Below are 13,897 nucleotides of genomic sequence, written 5' to 3'. Positions count from 1 at the left end.
ATATTAAGTTCTGCTTTTCTGATGTATCAAATACTTATGTCATGCAATAAAATGCAAATGAATTACTTAAAAATCATACAATGTGATTTTCTGGATTTTTGTTTTAGATTCCGTCTCTCACAGTTGAAGTGTACCTATGATAAAAAGTACAGACCTCTACATGCTTTGAAGTAGGAAAACCTGCAAAATCGGCAGTGTATCAAATACTTGTTCTCCCCACTGTATTTGTATATATTTGAATGATTGTCAATTTCATCTTCATACTATCGCATAGCTATCTTTCTCCCCTTCATACTTTGCTTGTCAATTCATTATGTTAGACTATAGCTTACTTTCGGAAAGCCTAAGGTAGGCCTAGGTTTTTTTAATACGTTTTAACGAAAGGATAAATATTTACTCTTGTTTCTGACATACGCTTGTGGCTTTGATTGACGGGTCCTTTTACGGTGTTGTGCGTGTGAGAGTTTGCTGATTCTCTCGATAGGCCTATATGTCCATTAAGAACATTTCCTAAAGTAGCCTGTTTGGAATCCATCTCTTTAATAAGAATCAAACGTCATGATTTAATCTTGTAAAAGTCCTATTTTCACTTGCTTAGGATACATTATTAATCTCATTACGGCGTCCTCTCTTTGAAGAACATGGACAAAGTAGGCATATACATTTTATTTAATAATATTAATAATAATCTTGTCATGCGTTAATGTTGTGTCAATACGAAAAAGCAACAGATCCATTTCTTCATTTGTAGATTCATATTTATTTATATTTATTTATTCATAAGTAATAACCTGAATAATAATAATAATAAAATGCCATAATGACGAAGTGTAATGGCTTGTTTAAAATACGTTTTTATTAAGAAGCATATCCATGTAAACAAGTGTACAAACAGAATTGTGACCTCCCCTTTTTACATAGGGCCTTATAGGCCTAAGACAACAGTAACATACATTTAAACAAAATGGACACATCAAAAACAAATAGAAAAATAAAGGAAAATGGAAATAAAAGGAAAAACCAGTAACAAAGTGTAATGCAATAGTGAAATTGCATAAGAGTTGAGTCAAGTCACAAGTCTTTTCAAGTCAAGTCTCATGTCAAGTAAAAAAAAAAAATCTATACATGCAATAACTTTTTCAACTACAAATCTTTGTCTATATATTGAGGCTATCAGATTGCCCTTTACATTATTTTGTCTACAACCTATTTTGATTATGTAATAATTAATTTTTAACAACAAATTCCAAATGCAAGCTTTTTCAAGCAAATTTGACATACCAAAAGACAAGTAGGCCTATGCTGGTAATTGTTACTTCATGCCTCATTGCTGCTGAGTTTGCAAAGTAAACAGTTAATATTTGTTGTTCACCCAAAAAGTTTGGAGCTGCATATATATTTATGGAAATCCCCTCTCCATACAATTAGCCGTTTGCAGCAATCTATTCACTAGCTCACACGATCTGTGTTGATTGACAGTTTGCTGGTCATTTCACTAGCCAATCGGTTGCACGTTTTTTTTGCAAGTACGATGCTGCGGCTACTGTCTTTGGATGCATGGAGAGTAATCCACAGAGATTCTGTGCCACAAAATGATTGACAAAATGTTACAAAACCTGGCCAAATTTGTCATCAGTCTCAAGTCAAAGACGAGTCCTGAGTCTTGAAGAAATCAGGTCTCAAGTTATTTTCTTTTCTATTAAGTCAAGTCTCAAGTCATCAAATGTGTGACTCGGGCCAGACTCGAGCCCAAGTCATGTGACTCAGGCCAGACTCGAGCCCAAGTCATGTGACTCGGGCCAGACTCGAGAAGTTGCAGAGAGAATATATTTTTATTTTGAGTCTGATATGTGCCAAATTGCCAGGTAGGAGAATTAAACCTGTAAATTGCAATCAAATCACTCTAATAATGCTTGAACATGTATTCTGTGTGTGCTGTATCGGCCATTTTCAGGTCAGGAGAAGAAGTACAAGGTAAGGAAGAGGAGGGAGCTGAGGGGGAAGTCAGTGCCCCACTATGCAGCGGTGGAGCCCCATGGGAAAGGGCTAATGGTGGCCTCGGAGAAACCCTTTGTTTTCACACACGTGGACGGGGCACTGCTGGAGCAGCCTGCGGCAGAGGCCATGGAGGTGGAGTCGAGTGCTGGTAGGTCAATGCTACAGGTCATAGGTCAAAGCTGCATAGAAAATATAACAAATGAAGAAACTGTTTAAGTTTGCAATTTTTTCAACTGCTCAGGATTGGATAGAACATCAAAAGGTGCTGTAACAGGGTTTGCGATTGATCACAATTTGTATTTGAGATTGGACGTGCGTGCGTGCGTATATGATAAGCATCGGTTGCCAGGGAAATAACATCATGAAATAGGTGACAGACAACATTAGACTAAATTCAGTGATTTTTTGTATTCTAAATACATTGTCATCCCAGTGTCTTGAGTTTTGTGGCCCTTTGGTGTTTGAAATCATGATTCATGGACCAGGGGCCTCATTTATCAAAGGTGCGTGCTCACAAAAAATATTCTAAATCTTGCGTGTGCCAGTTTTCCCTCCAAGGTTGGTATTTATCAATTTTGAACTTGGCGGGAAATTGCGTGTATCTCCACGCAAATCTCTGACCACAACTTCTAGTAGTTGAAGAATTGTATTGTAAGCAAATATCGTTATTTTGGGGGAAATTTAGGTTTTTGCTGCTCGGGAATTATAATAGGCCTAATGGTAGGCTAATAAAAACATATGCTAATGATAAACCAGATGCATTTGCCGTTGGTAAGGAGATTGCATAGTAGCATGTAGCCTAATATGTTTCTTTGAGTTTTATTATATGGGCCTAAATCATAATCATATTTTCTGACATGACTGGTTTATTCCCCCTCCACAACTGATATTAGGCTATCATTTATCCATCGCTCATTCAATAGCCAAGCATGCTCGAAAGTAATAGACCGGTAGCCTAGACAGTATATATGGATAGGCTGCAGTATTGCTGTGAGATAGGATGGCGCCATAATAGCCTACTTAATCTCTGAGCCTATACCAAGAAAGGAGATAGAAACACAATCATCTATTGACAAACAAAATATTGAACAACAATTTAGATTTTGCGTAGTGTGGGCTGTAGCATTTTGTTTTAAATTGTTTGAATAGACAATCAATCATGCAGAATGTGCGGCCAGTGTTTGGCAGTCGCTATAATTTGTGTAGTGACTTTTTGTAGTTTAAAACATTCTTCCCACACCTCTACAGAAATGTGATTAAAGTTGCTATTCCAATTTCCTTTAGAAATGGAAATGTCCCAGTTCCAACTTTTCCAAATCATGTTGCAAATGAGGGCGTTTTTGTTACCATAAAAGGTGAACAGTGTGACATTTTGGTAAATCCCAATAATTTGTGGCGCACACAAATCCTAGAATCTCCACGTACACCAGAATTTTTAAAGAAATGTATGCACGGTTGATAAATAAGGCCCCTGGTTCAGTCTTTGCTGTAAAATACATGCAAATGAGAGAGACCATGGTATTCAGGTACTAGGAGCAAGGAGAGAGGGAGAAGGAGAGCGGGAGAAGGAGAGAGAGGGAGAGCGAGAGAGGGAGAAGGAGAGCGAGAGGGGGAGTGAGAGAGGGGGAAAAGGAGCAAGAAGAGGGAGGGAGAGAGAGAGAGCGCTCTCCTCATTATTTTCTTAAAGCCCAGCCAGACCGAGATTTTGCCTGAGTTGACTAGATCAACAGGAAAGGGAGATAATGAACTTGTGTCAATGCTGCAGATCGCCTCCAGGCGAATTGGTACAAATTCTATAATAAGGTTTTGCCAGCAAATATGATAATGGTGTGGGTGGGTATATGATGACTCAATCCACAATGGACTCCTCTCCTTTCCATCTCCCCATAATTATTTGGCGCTGAGGTTGTTCCTCTGTCTCTTGGTGAAATAAAATTTGGCAGCCTCCTGACAATTATGTTGACTGCCTCTGGCAGTGGATTGAGTTTGTCAGTTGGAACCAGCCAGGAACAGGTGAATAAAGAGAACCTTATGAGCCAATGACCCTGTGAGTTTTATCAGGGTGAATAGCAGTGACTGTGCTGTTGGGCAGTTGTGTAAAGTAACGAAGTAGAAATACTTCGTTACTGTACTTAAGTAGTTTTTTTGGGTATCTGTACTTTACTATTTATAATTCTGTCGAGTTTTACTTTTACTACACTAAAAAAAAAAATATATATATACTTTTACTCCGATACATTTCCCCTGACACCTTCGTTACTCGCTACAAAATTTAATCAAACTGAAGCTGGAAGAAAAAAACCAAATCATGTTGGAAAAAAGATGCAAGCAACATCGGCGAGTCGGCACACTCATGGGTGAACTTGTTTTGCAATACAGCAGGCGACGACATGCAGAGTTGATCCAATCATCAGTTTTGGCAAATCCAAGGGTCCTAAAGTGCAAACCCAACCACCGGGATTCTGTTACTTGCAAAACAGTTATCCACTCGCACAATCATGTCCAGCATCGCTCTACCACCACCTCCTGATAAGGACGAACACCCTTGGCTGTATCTAAAAGACATGTTTTATTTTCTCGGAATGAAGTATTCATCGTACCGGATGAAACGTATGTTATGTTTACCAAAAGTTCAGGAAAAACTAACGTTGAAGAACTCCCCTTCGAACCTAAAAAAACACATTGAGGTAAGCCTACTGTTAGCTTGCTAGAATAACGTTAGCTTAGCATGCTAGCTAACATTAGCTAAACTAGCTAGCCCACATTTGCTAATGCAACAAGCAGTGTTAGTTGATGCTAGCTCATCCTATATACCTAAATAGTTCACCAGCTAGTAGGAACCTACTTTAGCTGGCTAAAATGTGCCCAGATTCGGAAGCTTTGTTAGCTAATGCAATCTAACTAAACTGACACGAGCTAACTAGCTAGCTTGTTAACAACTAGTAGTTTACGAATCTGGGCACATTTTAGTCAGCTAACGTTAGTCTAGCCAAAGACAATTTCTTTAAATACCTGGTCAAGCTAGCTAGCTAACTAATGTTAGCTTTCGGGTGTTAGCTAGCCATATTCCTTATGTTAGTTGATAAAATTGTTCTTACCTAGCTAATTACTGTAGACATAAGTTATTGACATAACGTTAACCTAACAGCTAGATCAATTAACAGTTTTTTTCTCATTGTAATATTAAATGGTGGTCACAAACTCTCACTTAACTAATGTTGTTTATAGCTTTAAAATTAGGATCCTATATCTTAAGTATTTGGTGATGGTAGTTATGTAGCTAAGTAACTGTCTTTCTCTTTTCCTTTTCTTCTTATTTCAGAGAAAGCATGTACACCATCTTAAGAAGTATGGAGAACTGATGGAAAACACACTGAAGAGAACATGCCCCTAAGACTCCCTCCACCATCAAGCAGAGCACATTACTGAAGACAGTGTCTCAAAAAAATTCATCGACAAAGAAGTATGTGGTCCAAGTGCTCCAACCATTCACTGTTGTAGAACAAGAACCGTTCAGAGAGTTTGTCCAGGATCTGCAGCCTAACTCAAAGATCTTATCAAGGCCTACACTGCGCTCCAGGATTGATGAAGCCTCCACGGAAATGAAGAAGGTGACTGAGGCCATGAGAGGAGTTGACCACATCGCCACCACCACCGACTGCTGGTCTGCAAGAAGACGTAGCTTCATTGGTGTTACAGCCCACTGGATAGACCCTGACAGTCTCAACAGATGCTTTGCAGCCCTGGCCTGTAAACGGTTGAGAGGATCGCACACCGTTTGATGTGTTGGCAGGCGCCCTAAATGACATCCATTCTGAGTTTGAAATCCGGGGTAAGATTGTGAGAACAACAACAGACAATGGCTCTAACTTCTTGAAAGCTTTCCAAGTTCTTGGAGAAGATGAAAAAAACGAGGCAGTGGGTGGTGAAGCAGCTCAGCCAGGACAGGAAGATGGTGAAGAGGAACAAGAGGAGAGTGAAGAAGTGGAGTTGGTTGATGTGGCAACGGTCCTGAATGAAGATGATGGTTTGGAGTACCAGCTGCCAAAGCACCAGCGCTGTGCTTGCCATCTACTCAACTTCAACATCATTGACAGCGCCGGAGAAGATGGCTGCCGTTTTACAGCCCTCTAACCAATTGTACTATTATGTGTGTTTTTCCGTGTTATTTGTAATTTATTTTGTACATAATGTTTCTGCCATCGTCTCTTATAACCAAAAAGAGCTTCTGGATATCAGGACAGCGATTACTCACCTCGTATTGGACGAAGATTTTTTCTTCAACGAGGCGGCCGCGAAGGATATCATACAGACACCCGACAAGGCCCAAATCCCCGTCATTCGCGTGAGGAAGAGACGGAGATATCGTGGACGTAGATTGGGGTGCCTTGTAAGGATCCGACGGCGAGCGAGTAAACTGCCTCTTCCATCAATCCTATTAGCCAATCTTCAATCATTGGATAACAAATTGGATGACCTAAGATTACGGTTATCCTACCAACGGGACATTAAAAACTGTAATATCTTATGTTTCACGAGTCGTGGCTGAACGACAACATGGATAACATACAGCTAGCGGGCTATACGCTACATCGGCAGGATAGAACGGCTGACTCCGGTAAGACAAGGGGTGGCGGTCTGTGTATATTTGTAAACAACAGCTGGTGCAGAAAATCAAGTACTAAGGAAGTCTCAAGGTTTTGCTCGCCTGAGGTAGAGTATCTTATGATAAGCTGTAGACCACACTATTTACCAAGAGAGTTTTCATCTATATTTTTCATAGCTGTCTATTTACCACCACAAACCAATGCTGGCATTAAGATTGCACTGAATGAGTTGTACAAGGCCATAAATTAACAGGAAAACGCTCATCCAGATGCAGCGCTCCTAGTGGCCGGGGACTTTAATGCAGGGAAACTTAAATCCGTTCTACCTAATTTCTACCAGCATGTTAAATGTGCAACCAGAGGAAAAAAAACTCTAGACCACCTTTACTCCACACACAGAGACGCATACAAAGCTCTCCCTCGCCCTCCATTTGGCAAATCTGACCATAACTCTATCCTCCTGATTCCTGCTTATAAGCAAAAACTAAAGCAGGAAGCACCAGTGACTCGGTTAATAAAAAAGTGGTCAGATGACGCAGATGCTAAGCTACAGGAATGTTTTGCTAGCACAAACTGGAACATGTTCCGTGATTCTTCAGACAGCATTGAGGAGTACACCACATCAGTCACTGGCTTCATCAATAAGTGCATCGATGATGTCGTCCCCACAGTGACCGTACGTACATACCCCAACCAGAAGCCATGGATTACAGGAAACATCCGCACTGAGCTAAAGGGTAGAGCTGCCGCTTTCAAGGAACGGGACTCTAACCCGGACGCTTATAAGAAATCCCGCTATGCCCTCCGACGAGCCATCAAACAGGCAAAGAGTCAATACAGGACTAAGATTGAATCGTACTACACTGGCTCTGACGCTCGTCGGATGTGGCAGGGCTTGAAAACTATTACAGACTACAAAGGGAAGCACAGCCGCGAGCTGCCCAGTGACACAAGCCTACCAGACGAGGCTAAACCACTTCTATGCTCGCCCGAGGCAAGCAACACTGAAGCATGCATGAGAGCACCAGCTGTTCCGGATGACTATGTGATCACGCTCTCCGTAGCCGATGTGAGTAAGACTTTTAAGCAGGTCAACATTCACAAGGCCGCAGGGCCAGACGGATTACCAGGGACGTGTACTCCGAGCATGTGCTGACCAACTGGCAAGTGTCTTCACTGACATTTTCAACATGTCCCTGACTGAGTCTGTAATATCAACATGTTTCAAGCAGACCACCATAGTCCCCGTGCCCAAGGACTCTAAGATAACCTGCCTAAATGACTACCGACCCGTAGCACTGACGTCTGTAGCCATGAAGTGCTTTGAAAGGCTGGTCATGGCTCACATCAACAGCATTATCCCAGAAACCCTAGACCCACTCCAATTTGCATACCGCCCCAACAGATCCACAGATGATGCAATCTCTATTGCACTCCACACTGCCCTTTCCCACCTGGACAAGAGGAACACCTACGTGAGAATGCTATTCATTGACTACAGCTCAGCATTCAACACCATAGTGCCCTCTAAGCTCATCACTAAGCTAAGGATCCTGGGACTAAACACCTCCCTCTGCAACTGGATCCTGGACTTCCTGACGGGCCACCCCCAGGTGGTAAGGGTAGGTAACAACACATCTGCCACACTGATCCTCAACACGGGGGCCCCCTCAGGGGTGCGTGCTCAGTCCCCTCCTGTACTCTCTGTTCACCCATGACTGCATGGCCAGGCACGACTCCAACACCATCATTAAGTTTGCCGACGACACAACAGTGGTAGGCCTGATCACCGACAATGATGAGACAGCCTATAGGGAGGAGGTCAGAGACCTGGCCATGTGGTGCCAGGACAACAACCTCTCCCTCAACGTGACCAAGACAAAGGAGATGATTGTGGTCTACAGGAAAAAAAAGAGGACTGAGCACGCCCCCTTTCTCATCGACGGGGCTGTAGTGGAACAGGTTGAGAGCTTCAAGTTCCTTGGTGTCCACATCACCAACGAACTATCATGGTCCAAACACACCAAGACAGTCGTGAAGAGGGCACGACAAAGCCTATTCCCCCTCAGGAGACTGAAAAGATTCGGCATGGGTCCTCAGATCCTCAACAAATTCTACAGCTGCACCATCGAGAGCATCCTGACTGGTTGCATCACCGCCTGGTATGGCAACTGCTTGGCCTCCGACCGCAAGGCACTACAGAGGGTAGTGCGTACGGCCCAGTACATCACTGGGGCCAAGCTTCCTGCCATCCAGGACCTCTATACCAGGCGGTGTCAGAGGAAGGCCCTCAAAATTGTCAAAGACTCCAGCCACCCTAGTCATAGACTGTTCTCTCTGCTACCGCACGGCAAGCGGTACCGGAGTGCCAAGTCTAGGTCCAAAAGACTTCTCAACAGCTTCTACCCCCAAGCCATAAGACTCCTGAACAGCTAATCATGGCTACCCGGACTATTTGCACTGCCCCCCCACCCCATCCTTTTTACGCTGCTGCTACTCTGTTAATTATTTATGCATAGTCACTTTAACTCTACCCACATGTACATATTACTTCAACTACCTCAACTAGCCGGTGCCCCCACACATTGACTCTGCACCGGTACCCACCTGTATATATAGCCTCCCTACTGTTATTTTATTTTACTTCTGCTCTTTTTTCTCAACACTTTTTTTGTTGTTGTTTTTACTTTTTTTGTTAAAAATAAATGCATTGTTGGTTAAGGCCTGTAAGTAAGCATTTCACTGTAATGTCTGCACCTGTTGTATTCGGTGCATGTGACCAATACAATACAATTTGATTTGATTTGACTTGGTATCTACAGTCGATGCCCTGAAGGCAACATCCAGTGAGGCTTACAAATAAGTGTCCCGTTCAACATTTGCCAATCACTTTGGAACAAATGCAGAAGATCCACACTTGCAGCCAAAACGGTTGAAGATGCTACAAGTTGGAACTCCTGGTTCATGGCTATAGAAAGACTCCTGAGGATTGTCAAAGACAAAGGAGAAGCGGCCATCAGAGTTCTCTGCACAGACTTCGAGGTTCCAATGTAAGTAAGGATTATGTATTATTTTGTCATAATTTAAGGTCTTGAATGTTGTCTAAATCTGTTGCAGTGTTAATTAACAGTATTTTATTATTCATAAACAACTGTGTATAGTGTACATTTTGACACTTCATAGATTTGAGAACCACCCATTTAAACTACAATCCTGCCTTTGTGGTTCAGTCTAATGGGTAGCCTACTTAGCCCTGTTGCTTGGTTTATATAGATGGGGGATGGATTAATGTAGGCTCATAACGGCATGATTTCTATTGTTATCTTCCTAGTATTTCAGGAGTGGACTACATCAAGGACCACCTGGAACTCTTGCTGCAGCTAGGTGATGGCACCAGTTCATCAGATGAGGAGGACTTCTTCTCTGCCATGAAGACAAACTCGAGCACAAGAAAGCTCCAAAAAGCTGGACGGATACCTGGCCTGTTCAGCTGATCATATGGAGTTGCTCAAGTCCTTCCCGGCAGTCTGTAAGCTGTCTCTGAGGCTAAACACACCCTTACCTGCATCAGCTGCATGTGAAAGGCTGTTCAGCATTGCAGGACTTGTTTTCAGCCCCAGGAGAGCAAGGCTGGATTCCAGAAACTTTGAAAACCAGCTTTTACTGAACTGTAAATTCTTCAACTTCAAGTAATGACAGCTTAACGCTAGCAATCCCAGGACACGGATGCCTTATGCGTTTTGTTAATTTAAGTGCTTACGTTTCCTGGCTATATTCCTTCATTATTAAGGCATAATTCTGTTTTGTCTGTAAGAGATGTATTTTGAAGTGTTGCCTATTTGAGGATCCACATTCTTTTTGTATCCGTAAGACTATTACCTTTCAGAAAAACTCAAACCAAATAAAAGGTCTGGCTGTTTTGCTTTTTGGATTTACGGCTCTTACGTTTCTTAATTTTACTTTTGATACTTAAGTACATTTGACTGTTAGTTTTTCTTTAAGAAGCCCTCCTGTTCTCCACTCATTACCTGTATTAACTGCACCTGTTTGAACTCGAACTTGGTGACTTTCACTTTTACTGAGTAATTTTCTATTAAGGTATCTTTACTTTTACTCAAGTATGACAATTGAGTACTTTTTACACCACTGCTGTTGGGTTTTTACTGCCCGAGCCATCTCTCCCTGGTACGTCATTATACACAAACACCAATTCATTCTATGGAATGCATGCTGTAGGTTTTATCACCAAACCATCATAAATCTACTATCAGTGTTAACAGACACATGAGAGTTCTAAGAACCCTAGTCTATTGCAGAAAACAACCATTTGATGCAATAACAGTATTACAACATAATCTTGTAATTTTTGCTCTCACGTGTGTTGTCTCACGCTAGTTTGGTGTGGTGCGGACGGTCGCCCATTAGGCTATTAGATTATGTGGTAAGAGCCTCAGAGCTCATGGGAGAATCCCCCTCCCCCCTCAAACTGGAACATGACCATCATTATCATAGTTTTAGGATCCTCATTTCCATCTTCAGACTTAAACTCATATTAATGTTTTTATAGTAATTTGATACAGTTCATGCTTTTGTATTACATGTTTTATTTATATATAAGAATCTATAGAAATCTGAATGTCCTCAACATTGACATACATTTTATTTTTATATCTCCCGCATGCCATTCAGATCCCATCTACTTCTGGCAGCAGACAATAGAGGATATAACAGTATCTGTGCGTATGCCTGAAGGCATCACCAAAGACGACGTGCTCTTCAAGCTCTCCATGGAAAGTGTGAGTGTGGGTGTGCAGGGTTTTGCCCCCCTGCTGGAGGGTCAGCTGCACGCCCCTGTGGACCCCGAAGCCAGTGCCTGGATCATCAAAGACGAGAAAAGGTTAGTGGCCTGGCCAGCCCGCCCTGAAAGGTTCAGAGATACTGATGCCCAGAGACCTGGTTGAAAGTAGTGCACTACTTAGGGAATAGGGTGCAATTTCGGATGCAGGCACACATCTGCTTTTACTCAGCCCAGAGTCATGAGTCAGATTTCCTTTCATGGTGAATTCACCTTTTTGACAATATCAGAGCGTTGCCACTATTTACAAACAAACAATAAACTATATTATGACTCATGAGTTATTTCCCCCCCCCCCTATTTGTTAGACACCGTGGACTTGGCTTTTTGGGATTCAAATAAAATTTTATTTTATTCGTCACAGGCTACCTAAACAACCAGTGTAGACTAACAGTGAAATGCTTACTTACGGGCTCTTCCCAACAATGCAGAGAATATGAAAATAGAGCAATAATAGAAAAGTAATAACACATAATAATAAAAGTAATAATAAATACACAATGAGTAATGATAACTTGTCTGTGTACACGGGGTACCAGTACCATGTCAATGTGCAGGGGTACAAGGTAGTTGAGGTAGGTATGTACATACAGTGGGGAGAACAACGGTGCCATGTTCTATTAAAACAGCTGTAATAAACATGACTTTGGGTGAGCAGAGTGGAGGTTTATATCGGTCGTCTTTTAAAGGTTGGATGTGTCTGAATATACAAAGTTGTTCTAGCTCTGAGGCCTATAATGGGCTAATGTTGTGTCAAATGGACAATCCGCCAATCTTCTCCAACCTGGCATGGTATAATTTGATATGGAATCTTTTCTTAATTTAAAGACTAATCAACGTTGATAAGTAGGCTATGTACAGTGGGGAGAACAAGTATTTGATACACTGCCGATTTTGCAGGTTTTCCTACTTACAAAGCATGTAGAGGTCTGTAATTTTTATCATAGGTACACTTCAACTGTGAGAGACGGAATCTAAAACAAAAATCCAGAAAATCACATTGTATGATTTTTAAGTAATTAATTTGCATTCTATTGCATGACATAAGTATTTGATCACCTACCAACCAGTAAGAATTCCGTCTCTCACAGACCTGTTAGTTTTTCTTTAAGAAGCCCTCCTGTTCTCCACTCATTACCTGTATTAACTGCACCTGTTTGAACTCGTTACCTGTATAAAAGACACACTCAATCAAACAGACTCCAACCTCTCCACAATGGCCAAGACCAGAGTGCTGTGTAAGGACATCGGGGATAAAATTGTAGACCTGCACAAGGCTGGGATGGGCTACAGAAAACCATTAGTAACACACTACGCCGTCATGGATTAAAATCCTGCAGCGCAAGCAAGGTCCCCCTGCTCAAGCCAGCGCATGTCCAGGCCCGTCTGAAGTTTGCCAATGACCATCTGGATGATCCAGAGGAGGAATGGGAGAAGGTAATGTGGTCTGATGAGACAAAAATAGAGCTTTTTGGTCTAAACTCCACTCGCCGTGTTTGGAGGAAGAAGAAGGATGATTACAACCCCAAGAACACCATCCCAACCGTGAAGCATGGAGGTGGAAACATCATTCTTTGGGGATGCTTTTCTGCAAAGGGGACAGGACGACTGCACCGTATTGAGGGGATGGGGCCATGTATCGCGAGATCTTGGCCAACAACCTCCTTCCCTCAGTAAGAGCATTGAAGATGGGTCGTGGCTGGTTCTTCCAGCATGACAACGACCTGAAACACACAGCCAGGGCAACTAAGGAGTGGCTCCGTAAGAAGCATCTCAAGGTCCTGGAGTGGCCTAGCTAGTCTCCAGACCTGAACCCAATAGAACATCTTTGGAGGGAGCTGAAAGTCCGTATTGCCCAGCGACAGCCCCGAAACCTGAAGCATCTGGAGAAGGTCTGTATGGAGGAGTGGGCCAAAATCCCTGCTGCAGTGTGTGCAAACCTGGTCAAGACCTACAGGAAACGTATGATCTCTGTAATTGCAAACAAAGGTTTCTGTACCAAATATTAAGTTCTGCTTTTCTGATGTATCAAATACTTATGTCATGCAATAAAATGCAAATTAATTACTTAAAAATCATACAATGTGATTTTCTGTATTTTTGTTTTGGATTCCATCTCTCATAGTTGAAGTGTACTTATGATAAAAATTACAGACCTCTACATGCTTTGTAAGTAGGAAAACCTGCAAAATCGGCAGTGTATCAAATACTTGTTCTCCCCACTGTATAACCAATGTTCCCTCAAAATAATTTCGGCACTGAGCAAACTTGAACGTTGTGAAAATTCTGTGCAACTTCCAGTGCGCGTTTACTGTGAACACTGAGTCTGTACCCGCTTTAAGTTACAGTTTTAACTGTGGCCATGTAGGCTGCTGTGGCTATATGATCATAATGTAGGTCTACCAGAGTGGCCTATCATAAAAAAATTGAGAAAATG

At 42.1% G+C, this 13,897-nt stretch overlaps 1 protein-coding gene across 1 annotated transcript in view; it reads left to right on the top strand.

The window, feature by feature from the left end:
* nudcd1 (NudC domain containing 1) overlaps positions 1–13,897 on the top strand; it is a 66,303-nt gene that overhangs the window by 20,674 nt on the left and 31,732 nt on the right. The window contains exons 5-6 of the mRNA XM_041867220.2: positions 1,955–2,146; positions 11,295–11,502. Of these exons, the coding sequence (XP_041723154.1) occupies positions 1,955–2,146; positions 11,295–11,502 (400 nt within the window). The remainder of the gene's footprint in view (positions 1–1,954; positions 2,147–11,294; positions 11,503–13,897) is intronic.

The sequence above is a fragment of the Coregonus clupeaformis genome, chromosome 38 (genome assembly GCF_020615455.1).
Source record: "Coregonus clupeaformis isolate EN_2021a chromosome 38, ASM2061545v1, whole genome shotgun sequence".
NCBI lineage: Eukaryota > Metazoa > Chordata > Actinopteri > Salmoniformes > Salmonidae > Coregonus > Coregonus clupeaformis.
The sequence above is the reverse complement of the archived record's forward strand: the minus strand, read 5'-3'. Positions and strand labels throughout refer to the sequence as shown.